The sequence below is a fragment of the Triturus cristatus genome, chromosome 7, assembly GCF_964204655.1.
Source record: "Triturus cristatus chromosome 7, aTriCri1.1, whole genome shotgun sequence".
Lineage (NCBI taxonomy): Eukaryota > Metazoa > Chordata > Amphibia > Caudata > Salamandridae > Triturus > Triturus cristatus.
In genome coordinates, this window is record NC_140590.1 from 723085915 (window position 1) to 723111111 (window position 25197).

The following is a 25197-nucleotide window of genomic DNA, read 5'->3' on the forward strand; positions in this document are numbered from 1 at the left end:
ATAGAGAGAGCTGCATCTAGATGGGTGGGAGGAGTTGCACCTGGGACCTAAATAGGGTTGTGCCTTCCCTCCACAATGCTGGCTCCTCCTCCTGGGGAGCGGTTGATGTCTCTGCCCTGCACAGTGAATGAAGAGAAGGAATCCTGTCAACAAAGTGCTCCAGGGCTGTGCTTACCTTTCACAATGCTGGCTCAACCTCCTGTGGGGCGTCTAATGTTTCTGCCCTGCACTGTGAAAGGAAAGGAGAAGTCTGGTAAACAGAGTGCTCAGGAACTGGTTAGGACTGGGCAAAGGCCCCTCTGCCCTCAGAGGACAAAGGATTTTGGGGTAGAAGTATTGGGACCCTGATCCCAAGAATTTAGATCACTTTGGGAAAACAAGAAGAACCTCTGCTGAGGGAGGAACCAGAAGAAGCTGAGGAGGAAACTATCCCTGAACCTGGGGGATTGGCCTGCATTGGTTGCCTTACTGCCAAAGAGAGGAGAAAGGAACTTTGTGTGTACTTTTGCTCAACTTGTGAAGGATCTCCAAGGGCTTGGAAAAGAGCTTGCCTCCTGCTGAAGTCTCAGGAATAACAGACTTCACCCCCCAGCCCCCAGAGTTCCTTGGAAGTGCCTGCTTCTATTGTTGGGCCTTATGAGGGACTGCGTGTCGCAAAGAGCTGGAAGCGCGACTCAAGAAGGAGAAGTGTGCCGCCGTCGGAGCTGTTGTCGTCGCATCTCGTATAGGGTGTTGCCGCTGCAGCATCGCATCGAGCGGAAGCATCTCCTATCATCCAGGAAGTGTCTCGCAACACCGAAGAAGCGTGTCGCCATTGCAGCCATCGTAGCTGACGCATTGCACCGCATCAAGAGAAGAGTCTCGCATCGAGGAAGAAGCGTGTCATCATTGCAGCCATCGCAATTGTCGCATTGCACCGCATCAAGAAAAGCGCCTCGCATCCACGGAGAAGCGTGCCGCCGTCGGAGCTGCTGCCGTCGCATCGCGTAAAGGGGTGTCGCCGCTTCAACATCGCATCGAGCGGAAGCGTCTTGCAAACGTCGGAGAAGAGTGTCGCTGCCAAGGCCTCTGTCGTTGCATCGCGTAAAGTTTGTCGCCGCTGCAGCTGAAGCATTGAGTCGAGTCTTCTTGCAACATCAGAGAAGCGTACCACATCTGGAAGATCTTCACGTCTTTATTTCTGTGCACCAAAATCTTCAACGCATCAACATCGTTGCAACACTTTCGTTGCCCTGCGTGTCGCATCTAAAAGGTACATTGACTTAAAGTGTCGCATTTAAGAACTTAAGAGAACTAAGCAAAATTCTACCATCTAAATTAACAGTATTGTGTATTTTTGTCATTTAATGGTCTTGTGGGAAATCTATGTAAAGAATACTTATTTTTTGTATAAAACCTGTGTGGTGTCCATTTGCAGTGTTGTCACTTGATTACTGTATGTGTTCACAAATGCTTTACACACTGCCTCTGAGATAAGCCTGTCTGCTCGTGCCAAGCTATCAAGGGGGTGAGCAGGGGTTATTTTAGGAGTCTACCCCCCTACCCTGACTAGAGGAGAGGGTCCCTGTTTGTCACAAGTGCACATCTGTGCCAACTAGAGACACCCAAGTCTAACAGAGCATCGTGAACTTCTCCTTTCGGAGGAAGGCACTGACGCTCCTGAGGTCCAAGATAGGGCGTAGGCCCCCTTTGCTCTTCTTGGGAACCAGAAAGTAGTGGGAGTAACAACCCCGTCCTACGCGCTCGATGGCCCCCTTGGCCAAGAGGGCCATAACTTCCTATTGCAGAAGTTGCAAGTGATCCCCCGACATGCGGTGGTACTGCGGTGACATGGCTGGAGGGGTCGCCTCGAAGGGGAGGGAGTAGCCCCTTCGGACGATTTGCAGCACCCACCTGTCCGACGTGATGGTACGCCAGTGGAGCAGGTGATGGCGAACACTGCCTCCCACTGGTGTGGAATTGGCCTGAAAGGTCAGACTAGGAAGGCTTTGAGGCAGATGCTGCGGGAGCAGATGTGGACTGACCGGCTCTCAGTCCCCCTGCGCCGCCACAGCGGAATCCACGTCCGCGACCGCTTTGAGGCTGGTTCTGTGGCGTGTGGCTGGGCAGACATGCGGGGGCGCCCCTTCCTTGGCCACGAAAGGGGCGAATAGCGGAAGTTTGGGGGCGCAGGCCGAGTGGCCCAAGGACTTGGCCGTAGCCCTGGAGTCCTTAAAGCGCTCCAGCGCACTATCCGCTTTCTCGCCAAAAAGGCGACGGCCATCGAAGGGCATGTCCATGAGGGTGCTCTGGACATTCCCTGAAAAATTCGTGGACCTCAGCCAGGCGTGACGACGAATCGTCAGTCGTCGCAATCGCTCTACCCAGCGAGTCCGTGGTGTCAAGTCCACATCGAATGGAGTACCGTGCTGCATCCCGCCCCTCAGAAAGAGCCTGGGCGAGCCATGTCCTGGCCTCCTCCGGACACTGGGGCAGCACGTCCGCCACCGTATCCCACAAGGAGTGGGTATAACGGTCCAAAAGGCACGCGGTATTAATGGACCGCAACCCCAAACTGAGGGAGGAAAACAGTTTCTTCCCAAACTGCTCCAACCTTTTGGTTTCGGATCCGGAGGAGCAGACGGGAAGGCGGTTTGAGACGTAGAGGCCTGGATAACCAGACTCTCAGGGGTGGGGTGTACCGACAGAAAACTGGGGTCGCCCGGAGCAGGGCAGTGGCGCTGGGCCACGTTCCGGTCCACAGGAGTGACTGTGGAGGGTTTGGACCAAGTGCCCATCAGAACATCAGTGAGGGCCTCATTGAACTGCAGTAGAGGCTCCGAAGAGCTTACTGGCGGTTGAAGCACCTCAGTGAGGAGGTTAGCCCTCACGGCCGCTGCAGGGAGCTCCAGGTGAAGGGCCTCGGCAGCCCTGCGCAGCACCACAGAATATGTTGCACCCTCCTCCGTAGCCACGGAAGGAGGAGAGATGAAGCCAGTGTCAGGCGAAGTGTTGAGACCACGGGCATCCCCCAGCTCGTCTGCCCAGTCCTGACTTTACTGGCACTGCTGTGCCAGAGGGTTCTCAGACCTCTCCCAGTCCTCCCCTTCATCCGTCTCCTGGTATACAGGTAGAAAGGACGGAGCCGGGTGGTAGATGAAATGCTCATCCATCGGCGCCGTTCCAACCCCGGACCTGAACCGGGGCTGAAACTGGGGACGGCGTCGTCTGAGGCACCATAGGGGTCGGCGCCGGCGGAGGGGTCGTAAGGTCAACCGGCGTCGACCAGGATCCAGGCCTGGATCCCACGGGGGCCTGCGGCATCAGGACCGAAGTCGACGACGGCACCGGGGCCGAAGCCGCCAGCTCGCTAGGCCTCCCAGTCAGACCTGCGGGGCCCGAAGGTGCGCTGGCGGAGCGAGACTCCTCATGGCCACGAGGAAGTCCTGAATCTCGCCCGGAGTCTCATTAGGCCCAGGGACCGGAGGGTATGGGGCTGGACGCGACTCCTGCAGCTCCGACAGAGCCGCGCGGGTGGTGCCACCCGAACCCTCAGCCGAGTCACGCGACCGGCGAGAGGACTCAGAAGAGCGGCGTCGCTTCTTCGACTTCTTCTTACTGTGCCTCGACTTACCTGAATGCGAGGACTTCGAACCGGACGAGCGGTCCCTCGACCTCCTCCTCGACCGGGACCTCGAGCGACGCGGAGCAGACTGCCGGATCTCGAGGAGCTTGCGGGACCGCTCCCATCTAGCTTTCGGGGTCAAGGCCCGGCAGTCGGGGCACGACTTGTCATCATGGTCGGCCCCAAGGTAGTAGAGACATTGACGGGGGGGTCGGTAACCGACAATAGTCGGTGACAGGCGTCACACGGCTTGAACCCGGGCATCCCTACCGGCACCAGGAGTCTTGGTCGACTCGATGAAATAGACCAAAAAAGTCCAAAAAGTTAGTCAAAAAGTGACTAAGGGTATGCTCTTCCTGGATCTGCGCTTACTGGCGCGGAAAAAAGAAGAACAGATGTCAGCGACAGAAGTACTCCGACGACGTCATCGCGGCGATCACGAGGACGGACGCGGAGTCGCAGATGACGCCTATCGACGCGCAAGGGTACTGCTGACGAAAAATCTTTCCGGATCCAGCCTGACACCTGGGGATATTCTAAGGTAAGGAATCTAACGAACGTGTTTCTTTCAGATAATGCAGGTTTAAGCTGAGCATAGATTAAACCTGTCCCCTTAGAGTAATAATGATGTAAACAATACTAGTTCTCAACGTACACAACTCCTGTGGCACTTACTTTGCTGATGCAATGAGATGAGCGCTTTGAGAACCATGTTCAAAGTCAGTCTGAATAATGAGTAACTTGCTGCCAGAAGATAATTCAAAGAACGACCTAAAGTAAAAAGAAAAACAAAGGAAAGGGGGATAAGGACTTCTTTGATTAGCAGGCTTGACAATCCAGAGAGACATCTTTAATTTCCTATCTGCATTTCGATTAGAAACAAACACAAAAAATTACCATTCAAGCTTTATACTGACCATGCATAAAAAATACTCTTCTTTGGTTTAGAATCAAAAGCTCCTTAAGTGCATCTAACATTTGTAACCTTAATCACACTGGGCATGTGAGAAGCCATTCACAGCTATTCAATATTTAAATTACATCTAAAAGTACTTAATTGATCCCAGCACCAATTGGGCAGATTCTAAATAGTAGTTATGTGGAAATTACATATGGCCTACCCATTCCACATTTGATCTCTTGCCACATTTATTTATAGAGTAAAATATATTGCAAGTCAACTAAAAGGCCAATTAGAAGACTATATGTTTAATACACAGAGCACAGTTGCTGGAGATTCCTAAAAGGTTGTGAGAAGATGAAAATGGAAACTAACCGTATTTCTTTAAGGAAGGAGTACTCCGTATCAAACTGCTGCAGAGAGAGAACTGCAATGCATCGAAATCTGCCCTGCACCTCGCTTTTTAAATTCTTAGTGTCGGCTGGCGTCAGAAGACGAGAAAAAGTTGTAATCTTGATCATAGAAGGTAAATGTAAATCCTCCCATTAGTTGGCTGGACATTACAAAGCAAACCAATATATTCAAAGATCAATATTTTTGAGGTACCTTAAAGAAGTGTCACTTACCTCAGTGAACTTGGTGCAGCTATCAGACGCCATACTGAATTGAGAAGAAAGGAAATCACCAAGGGAATTGTGCTTCTGATTTTTGAAGTACTCATGGGCCAGGTTTCTTGCCTCAAAGCTACCCAAATTGGAGCCACTCAATCGAATCACTGAATCAGGTGTAGCACAATTTAGTAAAACAGTCTTAGCTTTTTTGATTACCTCTGTCAAATACTCATCATCATCCTCTGACCGTTGCTTCTTTAGCTTCTCTGTCACCTGCAGAACAACGGAAGCACAAGTATCTGAGTGGTAACCAACAAAGACATCAGAAGAGCTGTATTTCTGCCGGCTGTCACGAAGGTGGTCAGTCTTAATGTTTGTAAAGTCTTTCACCCACTTTTCTAAAACCTGGACAATAGTTCTGTGCCTCTTGTTCAGGACTGTGTTGATATCAAGGTAGTGTTTTTCAAGTCTGTTTATCAATGGGATTGGAAACTGTTCATATACAATTTCTTTTTCTTCAATGACTATCAACCGGAAATGGGGGTGCACTCTACATTTGACACGATGAGTGCCCAGTCCTAAGTCTACATATTTTTGAGCTGCAAAATAAACGTAGTATTGGTTGAGGGCATCATAGAGGCTTTCATAGAGGTTCTGCAAGTTCAAAAGAATGACCATCTGTCCTGTTTCCATGCAGATTTTCACACGATTGATGTTCCTACAGATCTGGGTGTATTCTTGATCTTTGGGGAAGCTAGAACCAAAAATTATCTCTGGTTGTTGGTCACCTGTAAAACACTCTTGCTGTATTACCTGGAGAGCAGCATAGTTTTTTGTCAGAACAAGCAAGTACCGACAGTCCCCATCATCACTATAGATGTTCTGCTTGATCAGTTCAATTGTATTAACTTCATTAGAGTAATTTTCACCTTTCAAGATGGACTTAAAAAAGCATAAAGCATCTATATCATCTTTCCCACTGAAATTTCGAAGGACCGCCTGCACTATCTCATGGATAGTAGGTTCTTTTTTAGACCGCTTAGTAGTTGTAAACACCATTTTTATGAGGCTGTAGAAATCACGCAGCCCAAAGAATTCCTTGCCATTTTCTCTTTGGGTTATGCTGATTTTGCTGTATGCATCAGCAAACAAGGAAAAGTATTGTTTGATAAGCTTTTGAATTAAATCATTTGAAGAACATATTCCACGTGCACTTGCAATTAATTCTTTCCTATCTGGGTCACCACGGGATACAAAAATACCACGGTTCATCTTGGCAGGATCCAAGGCCCAGTTTGAGATACCAATGAAACCAACTTTTTTGTGTGGTTGAGGATCATTATCAATGCATCCATCTTCCAAAAGTGGATGCAGTGTTTTCAGTGGCATTTTAGGAGAGTCTTCTGCCAGTCCTATTTCATCCAATACAACAACAGAAACATATTCTTCCAAATTCTTCCCTTTCTGGAACCGGGCACATTGCTTGAAGGTGCCAATGATTCCTTCAGGTGTGGAATGAGGACTGCATTGAAATGAGACAAGATGGATCTGCTTCAGTTGCCTATAGAGGTCTTCATGAGCTGTTTGGCCTTGCATGGCATCAGCCACAATTGTTTTAGCAAGAGATTTGGAGCTTCCAGGCTTCCCAACCAGAAAGAGAGGAATTTTAAGCTCAATGCAGATGACCATCATGAATACATTCTCCTTTAAGGCAAGGTTTCGTGCAATAGTCTCCCTTAGTCGTGCACCACTGAGGAAAAGGTCCTGCATCAATGTTATTTCTTGAAGAATTGATTTTTCTTCTGTATATTTCTCAGGAAGATATTTACATATAACCTTTCGGTATCCAGTTTTATGTTCCAAAGATGCATGATAGCAAATACCAAGAGCAAGGACAAGGCACCACGAAACTTTATCCATAGGTATGCTATATTTGACATCATTCTTCTTCTCAAGATACATACGTAGGTTATTTAACAGTAGTTCACTGTGGTTAAAAAACCATTTGAAGACATCTACACAACGCTCAACATCTCGAAGGCTGACAAAGCTGCACTCATCATTTCTTCGTCTCATGTACGCTTGCGACACAGACAAAACATTGGTCAAAAGATTGACCTCATGTGTTGCCAGTTTAATGGAATTCACTAGTCGCTGAACAATTTGCTGAATGTATTTTCTTTCTGTGTCATTGTTAAGTTGGCCAAAATCCCATACTAGAGGAATCATGCTGGGAGGTAAGCAGTGAACACGGTATACCAATTGCCTTAAAGGAATGGAACCAAGCTTTTCTTTGGTTTCATCTGCTTTGACTCTGTATCCCAAGCCTGCAGACTCTAGTCGCTCAATCATCGCTGGGGTGTGCTTCCTATAAGGGTTGCATGCTGCAATGATATGCAAACCTGTATTTTCAGCCAAGGATTTTCCTTCAACCGTTTTGTCACAAAGGGCTTCCTTAATACTGCTTATGGCTTCTGTTGTGTTGGCCTCATCAAAGAAAAGCACAGTGTCCAAACCAAAGTCCATTTTATTTTTAACAGCAATGGCTTCTGCCTCTTTAATTTTTTTATAAATCAAATCAGCTGTTGTTCCACCATGGACTTTCAAAAGCTTCATATTCTCTGCGATGACACCACTCTTTTGCAATTCACAAAAGTACTTTATCAATCTTGTTTTTCCACAGCCAGTTTCACCCATGATAATAACAGGAATATCACATCTAAACCTCATATGAATGGCTAAAATTTTGAGGACATTGTCTGTTGTCAACTCATAGGTCTCATCAGGGTCCAGTGGCCACTCGATTCCAAGAACCATGCAAAGTCTTTCAATCTTTTCATCTCTGCGCAGTGAATCAAAATCAACATTAAATGGGACTTTCTGAAGCTGAAGACCTTGATACAGCTGTGTTGTCATGACATTTTTTTTGATGATCTTTCCATTGGCTGGATTTATGGCATCAACACCTCCATCATTGTTTAGCTGCAGATGAAAGCCAAGAAAGGTCATGGACACATGGTCTTCATTGAAGAAAATATATGGATGAGGCTCAGACTCCCATCTCTTGCGCATCAGAAATGGTGCCAGATCCTCCTCTGTAACTTCATCTAAATTGAATGCTTGCCTTTCAGAACTCTGATCTGAAATATTTAAGGATGGTGTGGCAAAATCCTTGGCCATCAAAATCATAAAGTTAACTACAAAGTTTTTGAATCCTTGTAAGGTATCTCCAACAAAATCTGGATTGCAGAACAGAGAGGATTCACAATCTTTAAGCTGAAGGTTCAAGAACCAGGCAAAATTTCTGAGCTCTGACCATGTTGGATCAAGTATACCACAATAAATTAATAACAGCTGCAAACACTGCACGGTGGTGCCCTGAACCGAGCCAGGTTTGTATTGAAACATATCCAAGTTCTGTCCCTGTTGGAAATGAAGAAGGTACTGATAAGGTCTCTGAAAGGCTTCACTACAGAATTCCTCAGGGTCCATTCCAGGATCTCCACTATTCTGGACAGGGTGTGCCTGCATCTCCATTTGTAGCACTTCTTTGGGAGCTCTGCAGGTTATTTTTGGGAACACATCAAGGAAACGGTACTGCAGTCCATGAGAAACCTTCAGAGAAAAAAAGAAAATAGTAACGTTTATTTTGCATCCAGCACTATAACTAGACCCCTGTTGTATTTGAATTCCAGCTTCATTGCAAAATATTTCTTTATTAAAAAACAGAATACAAACAGCATAACAACAATACCTCCCTCCGATTAGATGGAGCTAATCAGTGCTTGCTTAATATGTTCTCTGTACACATACCGCTCTTTGCTGTTTCTTGGATGTGACATCAGCAGGCTCAAGGATCTCAACCACATACAGGTGGTAGGGGTTACGCTTCCACATTCTTCCTTCAACATCCATGAGATACTGCAGAATTAACAGCTTGAAAAGGAATTCTGAAATTCCACCCTGCACCTAGTGGAATATATCACACAGAAGCAAAACTGTAAAATCTCATGACTGGAGATATGGGATAACATGATAAAAACAACTTATCTTTAAACCGGAAAGAAGTATTAGAACAAGTAAGTGGAGGGGGATGAGGATATGCCCACTACTATCTGGGAATAAAGTCATTCTCAATATGTGGAGAATTTCATCTGCACATAATTGTTAGAATCGGGGATCTCTGGTTGGCGCAAGGTTGCCCTTGTGTCAAGCAGGAACCCTCTCCTCCACGTCAGGGCGCAGGATAACCCCTTTTGAATGACCCTTGCTCACCCTCTAGGTGCGTGGCGTGAGCAGCCAAGGCGATTCCTCAGGCGTTGTTGGTTAAGCACTTACAATCATACACACAGTAAATACATCAATCCCCCCAGAAACGGACACCAGACTTGGATATGTGGAAAAATACGCTTCTTTATGTAAAAATAGGTATATATATCTCAGCAGACTTATCACAAGACCAATAACGTTTTCGCTATGCCACCAGGTTGTAAAGCAGGCAAGTGTTCTTTGTTCGTAGCTTCAAATAGATACTTTGCAGTCTCTTGCAAATGTCACTTGTGGTTCCAGTACTTACAGAGATCGACTCCTGTGAAAGGGGAAATAAGGCGTTGCGGGCCCCGAGCCCGATACTGGAACCTCTTCAGTGATGTGGGGAGTCGGCACAGGTCGGTGCGACTCTCAGCTTGGGAAGTGGTCTTGGGTCCTCGATCAGCGGGTGTGGGCAGGTAGGCAGGCGCGGCCAGCGACCCTCAGCACGGCGGTGCAGGGGGGGTCTCCACAGCGGGGGCGGCGCGGCCCGAGATGTCCGGGGATAGCGAAGCGGGGTCACAGGTCACGGTCAGTGCAGCTGGATGACCCGGCGTAGATCACAGTCGTCGGACGGTTTCCGGCGGGAGGGGTGATAGCGCGTTCAGCGCGCTCCAGTGGCAGGCGGTGACAGGGGTGCAGGCGGCCTAGCCCGGGGACAGAGAGCGGCTCCGGACGGAGCGGGGCTCTCACGGGGTTGCGGCAGGCGAGCTCCTGAGTGTCACGACCCTAGGAGGGGCATTGAGGGGCGCAGTCTCTTTCCAGCGGGATGCACACACGGCTCGAATCGGAGGACGAGCAAAAGCACAGAGAACCCACTGGTCCTGGGGTTCAGTTCAGGGGGCAAGCTCAGATCAAGCCCTTGGAGAATGTTTAAAGCACAAAGCAGCAAAGTCTTTTCAGTAGTCTCTTCCTCTCCTTTCTCAGCAAGGCAAGCAGCAGGCCAGCTCCTCCAGCGTCTCCTTCTCCTTCTAGTCGGGCAGAAGTTCTTTGTGGTAAAACAGGATTCAGATTTCTTAGGAGCCAGGCTCCTACTTTTATACCATGATTCTTTTGTTCTTTAGCGCCAGGGGGCCTGGGCCTGGCTCAGTCCAGTTCTGGAGCACTTTGTTATGGTGACTCTGCTCTTTCCTTTCAGCAGCAGGGCAGAGACATCAGCCGCCCCACAGGGGGCGGCGCAAGCTTTGTGGTGGCAGAGCACAGGTCTATTCAAGAGTCAAGGTGTACTCCTCCCACCCATCCTGGGGTCATCTCCCTACCCACCACCTGGCAGCCAACCTGTCTCTGGGGATTCCCCAACCCTGCTCCTTACTGTTGCTAGGCAGAACACACACACACAGCAGAGGCGGACTGAAATGGTCAGGTCAGTAAATACTAACTTTCTAAAAGTAGTATTTACAAACCCAGGATATTAAAATAAACGTGACTACAAGAAGTATTTTATTATTATTCTGAGTTCAGGCATACTAAACTTGACATTCTACCATGCTCTCTGAGTCCACTGGGGTCACAGCGTGTAGTGACTCCAGCAGCCCATTCTGGCCTATGGAGAGCAGGTAGCCTTCAATAGTGAAAAACGAAAATGGCTGTAATTCACTACTAAGACATGCCACACACATCAGGGCATGTCCTACCTTATGCCTACAATGCACCCTGCCCTTGGGCCTACCAGAGGGGTGGCTAATATGTAGGTAAGGGAAGGTTTAGGGACTGGCAAGTGGGGGCACTTGCGCAGTCAGCGCGACGGTCCCAGACCGCGCACAGGGTCTGCGGTGGCAGACCCTAGACACATTTTACACGGCCGCTTTCTGTGGGTGGCGCAACCAGCGCTGCAAGCCCACCCGTGCTCACTACGCCACTGGAGTCAAGCTATCCTGGCTGATGACGGCTGATAGCCAGAAACCGGTCCTAGGATGCTTGATTCCGGTCCAGGGAAGACATGGCTTGGCAGTTCGGGCTGGACTGTTCCCATGAGGCACAGGGTCAAGACTGATTTGCATATGGCCATGTCTGAACTGGGGTGGTGTAGTGGGCAAAAGAACGATGGATTTAACCCAGATCTCTTGACTGGGGGAGAATGTCTGCATTGTCAGCATTCCGTCCATCATTTGTTTGTTGTAACGCTTTTCGCCCTAAGTGGGATGGGTATGCCCAGACGTGGGTCCCGTGCTCACTACGCCACTGGAGTCAAGCTATCCTGGCTGATGACGGCTGATAGCCAGAAACCGGTCCTAGGATGCTTGATTCCGGTCCAGGGAAGACATGGCTTGGCAGTTCGGGCTGGACTGTTCCCATGAGGCACAGGGTCAAGACTGATTTGCATATGGCCATGTCTGAACTGGGGTGGTGTAGTGGGCAAAAGAACGATGGATTTAACCCAGATCTCTTGACTGGGGGAGAATGTCTGCATTGTCAGCATTCCGTCCATCATTTGTTTGTTGTAACGCTTTTCGCCCTAAGTGGGATGGGTATGCCCAGACGTGGGTCCCGTGCTCACTACGCCACTGGAGTCAAGCTATCCTGGCTGATGACGGCTGATAGCCAGAAACCGGTCCTAGGATGCTTGATTCCGGTCCAGGGAAGACATGGCTTGGCAGTTCGGGCTGGACTGTTCCCATGAGGCACAGGGTCAAGACTGATTTGCATATGGCCATGTCTGAACTGGGGTGGTGTAGTGGGCAAAAGAACGATGGATTTAACCCAGATCTCTTGACTGGGGGAGAATGTCTGCATTGTCAGCATTCCGTCCATCATTTGTTTGTTGTAACGCAAGCCCACCAGCAGCATTGGCATTCACAAGCCCTGGCACCCCTGGTGCACTTTACTGGGGACTGACAGTGAATCCAATAAACCAATCATGAACATCAATTACAGGTACACTTTACCTAGGGAGCACTTGCACTGCGGCACGGATTAGCCATGGCGCAGTGCCCTGAGCGGACAACACCAGCAAAACAATCGAGGCACACCATCAAAAAGTGGAAGGGAAACTCACGCCAAGGTGCCAGGTCTAACACGTGTTCCCTCCAGCTGAAATGTGGGGAGAACTACCCTTGCCCAGGGGGTTCCTCGTCACTGAGGCGGAAATACCTGGACAGACCGTCAGCGTTGGCGTGATCTGTACCAGGACGGTGTTCCACCGTAAAGTCCATACCCTGTAGGGAGATGGACCACCTCAACAGCTTCGGGTTCTCACCCCTCATTTGCATCAACCATCTGAGGGGCCTGTGGTCCGTCTGAACCCGGAAGTGAGACCCAAACAGGTAGGGTCTTAGCTTCTTCAGCGCCCAGACCACAGCAAATGCTTCTCGCTCAATTGCACTCCACCTACTTTCCCGTGGAAGTAACCTCCTACTGATGAAGGCTACGGGTTGGTCCCAGCCCTCCTCAGTCATCTGTGAGAGAACAGCCCCTACACCATGCTCTGAAGCGTCTGTCTGCACTAGGAATTCCTTGGAGAAGTCAGGGGCCAAGAGCACGGACGTCGTGCACATGGCAGTCTTCAGGGTGTTGAAAGCTTTCTGACAGGTGTCAGTCCAGATCACGTTCCTGGGCTGCTTCTTGGAAGTCAGCTCTGTCAAGGGGGCAACAATCGTTCCATAGCCCTTGACAAACCTCCTGTAGTACCCAGTGAGCCCCAGGAAGGCCCTCACTGCGGTCTGCGTCTTGGGGGGTTCCCAAGCCAGGATGGTCTCAATTTTGGGTTGCAAGGGTGCCACCTTGCCACTCCCCACTTGGTGTCCCAAGTACACCACGGAACCCTGCCCGATCTGGCACTTGCTTGCCTTGATCGTGAGGCCTGCTCGGCGCAGAGCCATCAACACTTCCCAGAGGTGGCGCAGGTGTTCGGGCCAGGTGGCACTGAACACTGCGATGTCATCCAGGTAGGCGGCACTGAACGCATCCAGCCCAACCAGTACCTGGTTGACCAACCTCTGGAAGGTGGCAGGGGCATTCTTCATTCCAAATGGCATGACTCGGAACTGGAAGTGCCCATCTGGTGTAGAGAATGCAGACCTCTCTTTGGCCCCATCGGTCAAGGCGATCTGCCAGTACCCAGACGTTAAATCAAACGTGCTGAGGAACCGGGCAGCCCCCAGCCGATCAATGAGCTCCTCAGCTCTGGGGATGGGGTGCGCGTCAGTCTTCGTTACTGAATTGAGTCCTCTGTAGTCCACACAGAACCGGAGTTCAGGTGTGGCTCCCGGCGCAGCAGCTTTGGGGACCAAGACCACGGGGCTGGACCAAGGACTGCTGGAGGACTCAACCACCCCTAGCGCAAGCATCTTGGAGACCTCCTCCTTGATGCAAGCTCTGACCCTGTCAGTTACCCTGTAAGCCTTGTGCTTCACAGGTAAGCTGTCTCCTGTGTCCACATCATGGACGCACCAATCTGTGACACCAGGAACCAGGGAGAACCTATCTGGAAACTGCCCCAGCAAGTGGCGGCAATCTTCCTGTTGTTCGGGCGTCAGGGTGGGTGAGAGGTTAACTCCATCCACTGACCCATCTTTCTCAGCGGCTACTAAGAGGTCAGGAAGAGGATCGGTCTCCTCTTCCATTCCATCATCAGTGGCCAGCAGCAGGCCCACTTCGGTCCTCTCTAAGTGGGGCTTAAGGCGGTTAACATGTAGGACCCTCAAAGGGTTCCTGGGAGACTGCATGTCCACCAAGTAGGTGATAGGACTCTTGCGCTCCACAACCTCAAATGGACCTGTCCACTTATCCTGAAGTGCACAAGGCTCCACTGGGGCTAAGACCCACACCTTTTGTCCAGGTTGAAGCTCTACCAGAGTGGCATTCCGGTCGTACCACCGCTTCATTTCCTCCTGGCTGGCTTCCAGATTTGCCTCAGCAAGTTGCCTGAAACGCCGAGTCTGGTTTCGGAAGGCCAGCATGTAACTGTATACATTCTGGGGAGGTTTCCTGGGAGATTGCTCCCAGCCTTCCTTTACCAAACTCAGAGGTCCTCTTACCGGGTGACCATACAGAAGCTCAAAGGGGCTGAACCCTAGAGACTTCTGTGGCACCTCTCGGTAAGCGAAGAGCAGGCATGGCAAGAGGACGTCCCACTTACGCCTCATTGGACCGTTCAGGCCCATGATCATGCCTTTGAGGGTTCGGTTGAATCTCTCAACCAACCCATTTCCTTGGGGGTGGTAAGGAGTGGTGAACTTGTAAGTTACCTCACACTCCTTCCACAGGGATTTCATATATGTGGATATGAAATTGGTCCCCCTGTCGCTCACCACCTCTAGAGGGAATCCCACTCGGGAGAAAATTCCCATCAGTGCTCGTCCCACCACGGGGGCCTTCACTGTCCTCAGAGGGATGGCTTCAGGGTACCGGGTGGCATGGTCCACCAAGACCAGGATGAACCTGTTGCCCAGGGCTGTCTTGGGGTCCAGAGGCCCCACAATATCAATACCCACTCGCTGGAATGGCGTACCGACCACGGGGAAGGGCTGCAGAGGAGCCTTGTGCTTCCCTCCGCTCTTACCACTTGCCTGGCAAGTCTGACAGGTTCTGCAGTAGGAATCTGAATTCTTGTGCATTTGGGGCCAGTAAAAGTGGGTGACAAGCCTGTCATAGGTCTTGTCCATCCCCAAATGTCCTGCTAAAGGCACATCATGAGCCAGCCCCAGTAGGAATGTTCTGAACTTCTGGGGTACCACCAGCACACGGGCTGACCCAGGTTCAGCAGCCTTAGGCTCGGAATACAGGAGGTCACTCTCCCAGTACACGTAGTGTGTTTTGGCCTGAACACCATTGGTCTGGTCTGCAGCCTGCTGCCGCATACCCACGAGAGAAGGTCATTCTTTCTGCTCCCTGCAGAATTCCTCCCTGGAGGGACCTCCTTCTTGCTGCCAATGGGTCAGCTCAGGCAAGTCTCCCAGTTCGGCAATCTGTTCCCCGGTAGGCTCCAGAGCATCCCCTCAGGGTCTACTTCCTCCTGGGCCGTGGGAACTTCGGGGGCCGGTTTCCCGCGCCTTCTCCCTAAGGCCGGTTCCTGGACCTCTCCCTCAGGCTCCAGGACCCTCTCAACACCCCTACTGGCTGCCATGGACCGGGTGGTCACGCACGCCCAATCGGGCAGACCCACCATCCTCAGATGCGTGGTCTTCTCCACCTTTTCCCAAGGGGAGCTCTCCAGGTCGTTCCCTAGCAGACAGTCTACAGGCATGTCAGTTCTCACAGCGACTTGTAGAGTACCAGAGACCTCCCCCCACTCAAAGGGAACTTGAGCCATTGGACAACGACTCTCTATGTTGTCAGCATTGACAACCCTACAGTAGGCATTGGGTACAATCTGCTCTTGAGACACCAGGTGTTGCCTCACCGAGGTCACGCTGGCTCCTGTATCTCTAAGAGCCTCAACCTTCTTTCCATTGATGGTCACTACTTGCCCATATTTCTTAGTGTTAGAGGGTAAGTAGGTTTCAGGGACCATCTCACTGTCTCCTAGCGAGACTAGGGTCATCTGCCCGGGACCCCCACCCTCCTGGACTGCTACCTCCTCCCTAAAGTTAATACTAGCTACTTGCCGGGGTGGAGCACCAGTGGGTGCGGTCTTACCAAACAGGCGACACTTAGGATCAGAGGCAATGTGACCCGGGTCACCACACCTATAACAATTGAAGGGCCCCTTTGGAACAGGTCTACCTGTCGGGGCCCCGTTCTGCTGCGGGGGTGGGGGAGGCTGAGAACCCTTCTGCTGGTTCCCTTGGGGATTACTTTGGGGGCCTTTTTGGAACCCTTTCTGTTTACCCCTGTCCCCCCCACTCTTCTGCTGGGGACCCTGCCCACCTTTGGCGGAGTCTCCCACTTGACCCTTGTGGACCCTGGTGCTCGGTCCGCCTCCTCAGCAAGCTTCCTCGGGTTGGACAGCTTGCTATCAATCAGGTGCTGGCGTAGCTCAGGAAAACATTGACTGGACAAGTGCTCCCATGCAATTAAATCAAGCAGCCCTTGATAATCATTCACTTTGCTACCCTTCACCCAACCATCCAGTGCTCTGCAGAAAAAGGTTACATACTCCACGTACGTACTCTCAGGGATCTTCTTAGTCTCCCTGAACCTCTGTCTATATAGCTCAGGAGTTAACCCATACCTGGTCATTAAAGCTTCCTTCATATGGGGGTATGAGGCTTGGAGATCTAAGGGTAAATCTAACAGTGTGTCACGCCCTTCAGCAAGGAACCTTCCCCACAACCCCGCTCCCCAGTCTTTCTCAGGGACCCGGTGTGAAGACATGGCCACCTCGTAGGCTCTAAACCACTGCCCTATGTCATCCTTTCTAAAATACTCCTTTACTACATCTTTGGGGATGTACACCTTGGACTCTACCTGCACCGGTGGAGTGCTGCCACCAGAAGGAGCGGTGTCCAAACTTTTCGCCTTCAGCTCCAACTCCTTCAATCTTATATCATGATCCATTTGGCGTTGTTGTGCCTCCAGGGCCAACTTCTGCTTTTCCATTTCCATTTGTCCTGCCAACTTTGCCATCTCCATTGCATGCGCCCTGTCTGCTGCCCTGTCTGCCAGCTCCTCTGGCGACCGGACTCTGCTGGGCTCCTCAAGGTTGTCGGGTGGAACGATGTCCCCCGCATTCCGTGGGTCTCGTGACTCCTTCCAGGCTCTCAACGCCTTGGCGTACTGGTTCTTCTTCCTGAATCCAGCATGGGGAACTCTGAATTTTACACTGTAGCCTTTCAATTGCTCCGCTGTGTAACCTTCCAGTCTCTCCCAATCCACCTCATCCATTCCAGAAATCACAGAGAGTGCTCTTCCAGCAGAGAGTGAGCCAGGCATGGTTGCAGTAATGGCAGATGTCTCAACAAAGTTCAACAAATAAAAACCTGTGGCTGCGTTACTTGGTCTGCTCTCACTATCTGGTGATTAATAATTCACTGTATGCAAATTACAAATGCAACTCCGAAATCCCAGCCGCTGCCAACAATGTTAGAATCGGGGATCTCTGGTTGGCGCAAGGTTGCCCTTGTGTCAAGCAGGAACCCTCTCCTCCACGTCAGGGCGCAGGATAACCCCTTTTGAATGACCCTTGCTCACCCTCTAGGTGCGTGGCGTGAGCAGCCAAGGCGATTCCTCAGGCGTTGTTGGTTAAGCACTTACAATCATACACACAGTAAATACATCAATCCCCCCAGAAACGGACACCAGACTTGGATATGTGGAAAAATACGCTTCTTTATGTAAAAATAGGTATATATATCTCAGCAGACTTATCACAAGACCAATAACGTTTTCGCTATGCCACCAGGTTGTAAAGCAGGCAAATGTTCTTTGTTCGTAGCTTCAAATAGATACTTTGCAGTCTCTTGCAAATGTCACTTGTGGTTCCAGTACTTACAGAGATCGACTCCTGTGAACGGGGAAATAAGGCGTTGCGGGCCCCGAGCCCGATACTGGAACCTCTTCAGTGATGTGGGGAGTCGGCACAGGTCGGTGCGACTCTCAGCTTGGGAAGTGGTCTTGGGTCCTCGATCAGCGGGTGTGGGCAGGTAGGCAGGCGCGGCCAGCGACCCTCAGCACGGCGGTGCAGGGGAGGGGTCTCCACAGCGGGGGCGGCGCGGCCCGAGATGTCCGGGGATAGCGAAGCGGGGTCACAGGGCACGGTCAGTGCAGCTGGATGACCCGGCGTAGATCACAGTCGTCGGACGGTTTCCGGCGGGAGGGGTGATAGCGCGTTCAGCGCGCTCCAGTGGCAGGCGGTGACAGGGGTGCAGGCGGCCTAGCCCGGGGACAGAGAGCGGCTCCGGACGGAGCGGGGCTCTCACGGGGTTGCGGCAGGCGAGCTCCTGAGTGTCACGACCCTAGGAGGGGCGTTGAGGGGCGCAGTCTCTTTCCAGCGGGATGCACACACGGCTCGAATCGGAGGACGAGCAAAAGCACAGAGAACCCACTGGTCCTGGGGTTCAGTTCAGGGGGCAAGCTCAGATCAAGCCCTTGGAGAATGTTTAAAGCACAAAGCAGCAAAGTCTTTTCAGTAGTCTCTTCCTCTCCTTTCTCAGCAAGGCAAGCAGCAGGCCAGCTCCTCCAGCGTCTCCTTCTCCTTCTAGTCGGGCAGAGGTTCTTTGTTGTAAAACAGGATTCTGATTTCTTAGGAGCCAGGCTCCTACTTTTATACCATGATTCTTTTGTTCTTTAGCGCCAGGGGGCCTGGGCCTGGCTCAGTCCAGTTCTGGAGCACTTTGTTACGGTGACTCTGCTCTTTCCTTTCAGCAGCAGGGCAGAGACATCAGCCGCCCCACAGGGGGCGGCGCCGGCTTTGTGGTGGCAGAGCACAGGTCTATTCAAGAGTCAAGGTGTACTCCTCCCACCCATCCTGGGGTCATCTCCCTACCCACCACCTGGCAGCCAACCTGTCTCTGGGGATTCCCCAACCCTGCTCCTTACTGTTGCTAGGCAGAACACACACACACAGCACAGGCGGACTGAAATGGTCAGGTCAGTAAATACTAACTTTCTAAAAGTAGTATTTACAAACCCAGGATATTAAAATAAACTTGACTACAAGAAGTATTTTATTATTCTGAGTTCAGGCATACTAAACTTGACATTCTACCATGCTCTCTGAGTCCACTGGGGTCACAGCGTGTAGTGACTCCAGCAGCCCATTCTGGCCTATGGAGAGCAGGTAGCCTTCAATAGTGAAAAACGAAAATGGCTGCAATTCACTACTAAGACATGCCACACACATCAGGGCATGTCCTACCTTATGCCTACAATGCACCCTGCCCTTGGGCCTACCAGAGGGGTGGCTAATATGTAGGTAAGGGAAGGTTTAGGGACTGGCAAGTGGGGGCACTTGCGCAGTCAGCGCGACGGTCCCAGACCGCGCACGGGGTCTGCGGTGGCAGACCCTAGACACATTTTACACGGCCGCTTTCTGTGGGTGGCGCAACCAGCGCTGCAAGCCCACCAGCAGCATTGGCATTCACAAGCCCTGGCACCCCTGGTGCACTTTACTGGGGACTGACAGTGAATCCAATAAACCAATCATGAACATCAATTACAGGTACACTTTACCTAGGGAGCACTTGCACTGCGGCACGGATTAGCCGTGGCGCAGTGCCCTGACCGGACAACACCAGCAAAACAATCGAGGCACACCATCAAAAAGTGGAAGGGAAACTCACGCCAAGGTGCCAGGTCTAACAATAATGTTATAGGTTGTTAAGGGCATATAGCATGTTTCACACTGTTTTCGTTTCTGTGTTAGCTTAATTTTAGACATAAGTATTTGTATTCCAATTTCATGACATGTAGGCTAAGTGGAAAGGGATTATGATCACTTGCTTGTTCACAGTTATTGTTGCAATTTATCCCTCTTTTTATAAATCTTTTTGGCTCACTCCCATTATAGACACACATCAGCTGAGCTCAAATAAGATCCATTCGAAAGTAAGATCTAAAGAAATATAGAGCTTTCCCTGAGAATACCTCCACATCGACAGCGTGATGATGGGGTTAAAGTAGGGAACCTGGAAAGGTGAAAGAGAGGGTGAGATAACCTATCAAAGAAGATACCCATCCTGCCATGTGTCCCACCTCCCAGTTACTGCAATTAAGTAGAAAGTCGGTGCTTTTAAGCAAAAAGACCAACTGAGAGAACAAATATAGCAGATAGTATGAAAAGTTACTTCTACCTGTGTTGTATTCTGGTCTTCTCCTTCTCCCTGCTGCTCAGCCTGTGTGTGTGATGTCATCGGAATGTTCGTGGATGCATGGTTTGAAGTGTGGTCAGTTTGAGTGAGATGGGCTGAGCAGCTGGATGCTGCTCCCGGTGGGGCCTTCTTTACCATCCTACTTACAATGAATAAATCTACTTAATTATACCTACGGCTCCTGGATTACATTACCTGCCAGAGTACTTTCCTCAATGTAACAGTGGCGACGAGGGTGGGATCGCAAATCAAGCTCTGCAGGATACTTTCTGCAGCTCACCTGCACAATTAAATCTTCAGCACAAATGGGTGGCTTCAGCCAAACCTTTGTACTTCCATGGTGGCAGAGCTGGAGTGAACTTTATTTCTTCTTTTTCAGGTCATATATTTTACAGAACCACTTGAACATACATTACAATCAGTGCCTAAGATCGTCATACATCACTTCTACATGAACCTCCCTGTGTCACTACTGTTACGATGCAGTTGCTATAGTAAATTTACAACAACAAAAAAGATTTAAGGGTGTAAACTTGGATATAGCTATCTTTTGGGATGGAAATGTACCCTTGCATGGTGGACAGTTGTTTTCCCCTACCCTGATTGCATTGGCGGTTTGTGCGTTAGGGTGTCGTAGCTCCGCCCCCTTTACATTCTTCATACAAATAAAACAATAATAGGGGTATTGTCTGCCACTTATGACTGGAATGACTTTTGTTGCTATCTGTGATGTTGAAACTAGTGCGTGCAGCGTGAAGTGTCACATTCCGGCAATTTCCGTACTTGCTCTCCTAGGCTGCAGTATTGCCGGCTGACAATCTCACAGCCCTGATATCTGTGAGGTCATCAGCTCATCAAATACCGAACATCAAGGACCAGTCTTCAACCCCTGATGACGAGGAAGTAAAGTTAGTTCTGAGCGTATTCGACTCAAGCCCTGAAAAGCTAAGCCTCCACGTCAATCAAGGAGTGGAGAGCATTGTGACCCAACCCTTTCCCAACTTATCACAGGGTGAGACCCTGTGATGAGTTGGGAAAGGGTGTGGTAGACGTGTGAGTGCTGGAAAGCAAGGTATTGAGTATGCTCAGTATGTCTCGACTTAAGACACATTGCGCAGACTCGACTTGTGGTGTCTGCCTACTGCACGAGTCAATGCTGCTGGGTGCCATTTTAGCACCAGACGGACAGTCAGAAAGTTGTGTAGAAGTTATCCCGATTCCCATCAGCAGCAGGCTTCTGGACTCCGGCAGTGATTGCTATGGATCTATACATGCGACTTCAGTCTCCTGTTCTTTCTGGTATATGCTATTTATGCTTGTGATAGCTATTATTATTCGCTGTAAGAAGTACAAACTGTCCAGGCGGCGGACCTCTCATTTACTTCCCTGTGAGTTTCATTCTTAAAGAGGTTCTCAATGCCTTAACTGTTCATGTGCAGAAAAGGTGTTAACAGCGCACATTTGAATGTAGAGTATTTCCTTTTTGTCACTGACATCCACTGTACTGGCACCTTCCTTTCAAATATGTTGAGGACTCTTACCCAAAGCACTTAAAAAGGTATTTGGCTAACCTCGGACATTTCTCGTTCCCTGTGGAATTTCTTACATTAAGTCTAACTTGTGGTTCTTTAAAATCTCCAGTGCCGCCTTGTTGTTCATGTGCACCCGGCCTTGAGAAAACTGTTATTTAGATCAAAAGCTAAAATTCCTGTACGAGAGGGGAATAGTGGTGCAAAGAGTTAAACTTATGTTCTTTTACCTTTCTCCCACGTAAAAGCTACTTCCCCAACTCCAGTTCAGTGGCCAATTTAAATCCACTTTTCTCCACGTTATTATTATGGTATTTGTTCCTCAATAATCTCCCTTCTTGTGGTTTTTAGATTATGGCCTGAATGCATGTCAGACTCAAAATGGCACCAGCTTCACCATTTCTGGCAAAGACCTTGGCTGCAAACCCAGCTTAGTTCGGTAGTTCCCAATATGGGTCTGGTTATAAGTATAGCAGATTTATGACTGCATGGAACTACTCAACAAGTCAACCTTTTGGCTCTCATACGTGGGTCACATCAGATGCTTCAGAGGATCCCTCCATGAGTGCATGGAGAAACAAATGTGGACGGTGACATTCTAGTGGTGTGTGGAGGCGTGTTACTTTTTAGGAAGATGAATACCATTAAAAGGCTAGCACCCACAGAGTGAGGGTGAGTTGACAGTAAGGCTGACCCCTAATGTGTTTATATAGCAAGCCTTTTTGAAAATTAATTTACGATAACTTAAAAATGTTAAGTACGGCAGTTATCTGAGGTAAATAGCTTTACAGTCCATGTCAAGGAAGACAGTATTTTGAAAGTGCATTTGTGTAATGGTGATGGTTGGCTGCCTTTCCATTTTTTTCATTTGTATAAGTCACTGTGTCCTTCACCATTGTTTTATTTTTGGACTTTGGGGAAAAAAATAATAAAATAAGCAAGACAGCATGAAGCAATTCATTGGTTGTTAGTGTTTCGGTAAGCTGATGCTCAGAGGAGCTATATGAATGTACGCAGAAGAACTTCTTCAAATCATGTGAAGCAGCTATGTTTTGGTATTTCAAAGCAGTGTGAATTGATTGATCATGTTCTGCTGCTGTACATCTAATCATTGGTTAACACTGCTCCAAGATTCACACATGGAGTGCGTTATTGGAACTTGTATAGAAAATGCAGAAATGAGATCTCTAGTATGGCAGGTGGTCTTCCACTGTCGCTTGTAAATGTTTGACTAGTGGGATTACTCTAATAATGCGCCTAGTAAGCAACCCTGATATCTGACAGAGAGAGAGGGCGAGAGAGAGCGTGTGTAAAAAATCTTATTGAAAAATGCATAGTTTAATCCCATTTTTGTTAAATAAGATTTGCACAGGAAATGGCAATTGCCCTCCTAAAAAAACGCTGTGATTCCCCCTCCCCTCCAATAAGCACAGCCTCACCACTCACAAACCTCACCAGCCACCACTGTCGGATTTTCTACTGTATCTAGTATCCTGGTTTCGTTTTTTTGGCACCAATGTCACACTAATCTGCATGAGCCTATGGGCTAAATCTGTCCCCTAACGAACAAATTACTTACCTTCGGTAACAATATATTAGTTATGGATTCCTCACCTTAGAATTACCCCCAGGCGGCAGACTGGAACCAGAGATTTTTTCTTCAGCTGTACCCCTGGGTTTCGGTCGAGTCTGCGGTCGTCGTTGGCGTTGTGGTCGCTGGAATGACATTGTGGTATCTACTTCGAAGCTGCCCCAGCGCGCTGACGTCAGTTCTTTACACGACATTCCACGCCAGAAGCGCAGAGCCAAGCAAGACACTGACCACTGCTGAACAAAACTAGGGCCCTGAAGGGGAGTGCCTTACCCTAGAAGTCAGTTCGCACAACTGGGAGGATGGGTGGGGCGGTGAGGATTCCATAACTAATATATGTCTCTTACTGATATATCTTTACAGAAGATAAGTAGCTTGTTCAATTGAAAGAGTCTATCAGTTATGGATTCCTCAACTTAGAATAGATACCCCAGCAATACCAACCCCGGAGGTGGGTCTGCGAACCAAGTTCACACCAGAAAGTCCTGGAGAACTGAACGGCCAAAGAAGCCGTCTCTCCGGACTTGGCTGTCAAAGGCAGTAGCATTTAGAAAATGTGTGCAAAGAAGCCCACGTAGATGCCTGACAGATGTCTTAAAGGGTGAGTCCACATCCCAAACAAGTAGTGGCTGCCGTCGCCCTGGTGGAATGGGTGTGCAACCCCACTGGAGGTTCCTTTTTCACTAAGGAATAGTAGATTTTGATGCAAAGAACGACCCATTGGGAGATCGTTCATTTTTTAATGGCCCGATCTTTCTTGGCACCCACACAGCCAACAAAGAGCTGGTTATCCACCCGGAATCATTTTGTACGATCCAGATAGAATGAAAGCGCACGGTTTGGATCCAGATGGTGGAGCCTCTCTCCCTCTTTAGAAAGATGTAGGGGCGGGAAGAAGGTGGGCAAAGTGATTGTCTGTCCTATGTGGAAAGAGGTAACCACTTTGGGAAGAAAAGAAGGTAGAGTTCGAAGGACAACCTTGTCTGGATGAACAGCAAGGAAAGGAGGCTTAGAAGAAAGAGCCTGAAGCTCACTCACCCTGCGAGCAGCGGTTATGGCAACCAAAAAGGCAGTTTCAAGTGTCAGAAGTCTGAGAGGACAGTTATGTAGCGGCTCGAAAGGAGCGCACATAAGATAGGTCAGAACTAGGTTCAAGTCCCACTGGGGCATTATGAAAGGAATTGGAATAAACAAGTGATTAATTCCCTTAAGGAAGCGATTTACAATAGGGGACTTGAAAAGAGAAGGCTGGTCAGGAAGCCGAAATGGCTGAAAGATAGCCTTTTAGAGTGCCCAGAGCACAGCCCTACTGGGCCTAAGAAAGGAGGAAGAGGAGAACCTCTGAAAGCAGGGCAGAAAGGGAATCCACAGCCTTTGATGAGTACCATGCCACAAATTTGTTTCATCTACAGGCGTATACCGCTTTGGTGGAGGGATGCCTGGTTGCCAAGATAACATTACAGACTTCCTGAGGACGGTCAAAAGATGTTAACTGACGCCACTCAATCTCCACGCGTGGAGGTTGAACAGGTTCGGGTGGAGGACCATCTCCTGCTGCTGCAACACAAGATCCTTCTAAGGTGCAGTCTGATCGGAGGATCGATGGCCATGTGTAAGAACTCGGGATACCATACTCTTCGAGCCCAGTCCGGCGCCAAAAGAATGACTTGGGCCCGGTCGTGCTTGATCTTCTTCAGCACTCTGGGCAGAAGTGGTATAGGCGGAGAGGCGTATAGAAGACCGCAACTCCACTCGCAACGAAAAGCGTCACAGAATGAGTGCCGCCTTGGAAATTCCAAAGCGCAGAACTGCTAATATTGCGCGTTCTATTCAGTGGCAAATAGATCAAACCAAGGCTCTCCCCACTGCTGAAAGAGACCTTGGATCACCTCGGAGTGAAGACGCCTTTCGTGATCCATCAACCGGCTGAGTTTGCCCGCCCTGGCGTTCAGAGAACCTGCCAGG

The 25197-nt window shown here is 49.6% G+C and overlaps 1 protein-coding gene across 2 annotated transcripts in view; it reads right to left on the reverse strand.

The window, feature by feature from the left end:
- The window catches only part of RNF213 (ring finger protein 213), a 2329248-nt gene that overhangs the window by 971979 nt on the left and 1332072 nt on the right, over positions 1-25197 (reverse strand). For both annotated transcript variants that reach the window (XM_085617427.1, XM_085617426.1), the window contains exons 26-29: positions 8930-9085; positions 5132-8731; positions 4881-5017; positions 4280-4375 (exon numbers count right to left, since the gene is read on the reverse strand). In XM_085617427.1, the coding sequence (XP_085473553.1) occupies positions 4280-4375; positions 4881-5017; positions 5132-8731; positions 8930-9085 (3989 nt within the window). The remainder of the gene's footprint in view (positions 1-4279; positions 4376-4880; positions 5018-5131; positions 8732-8929; positions 9086-25197) is intronic.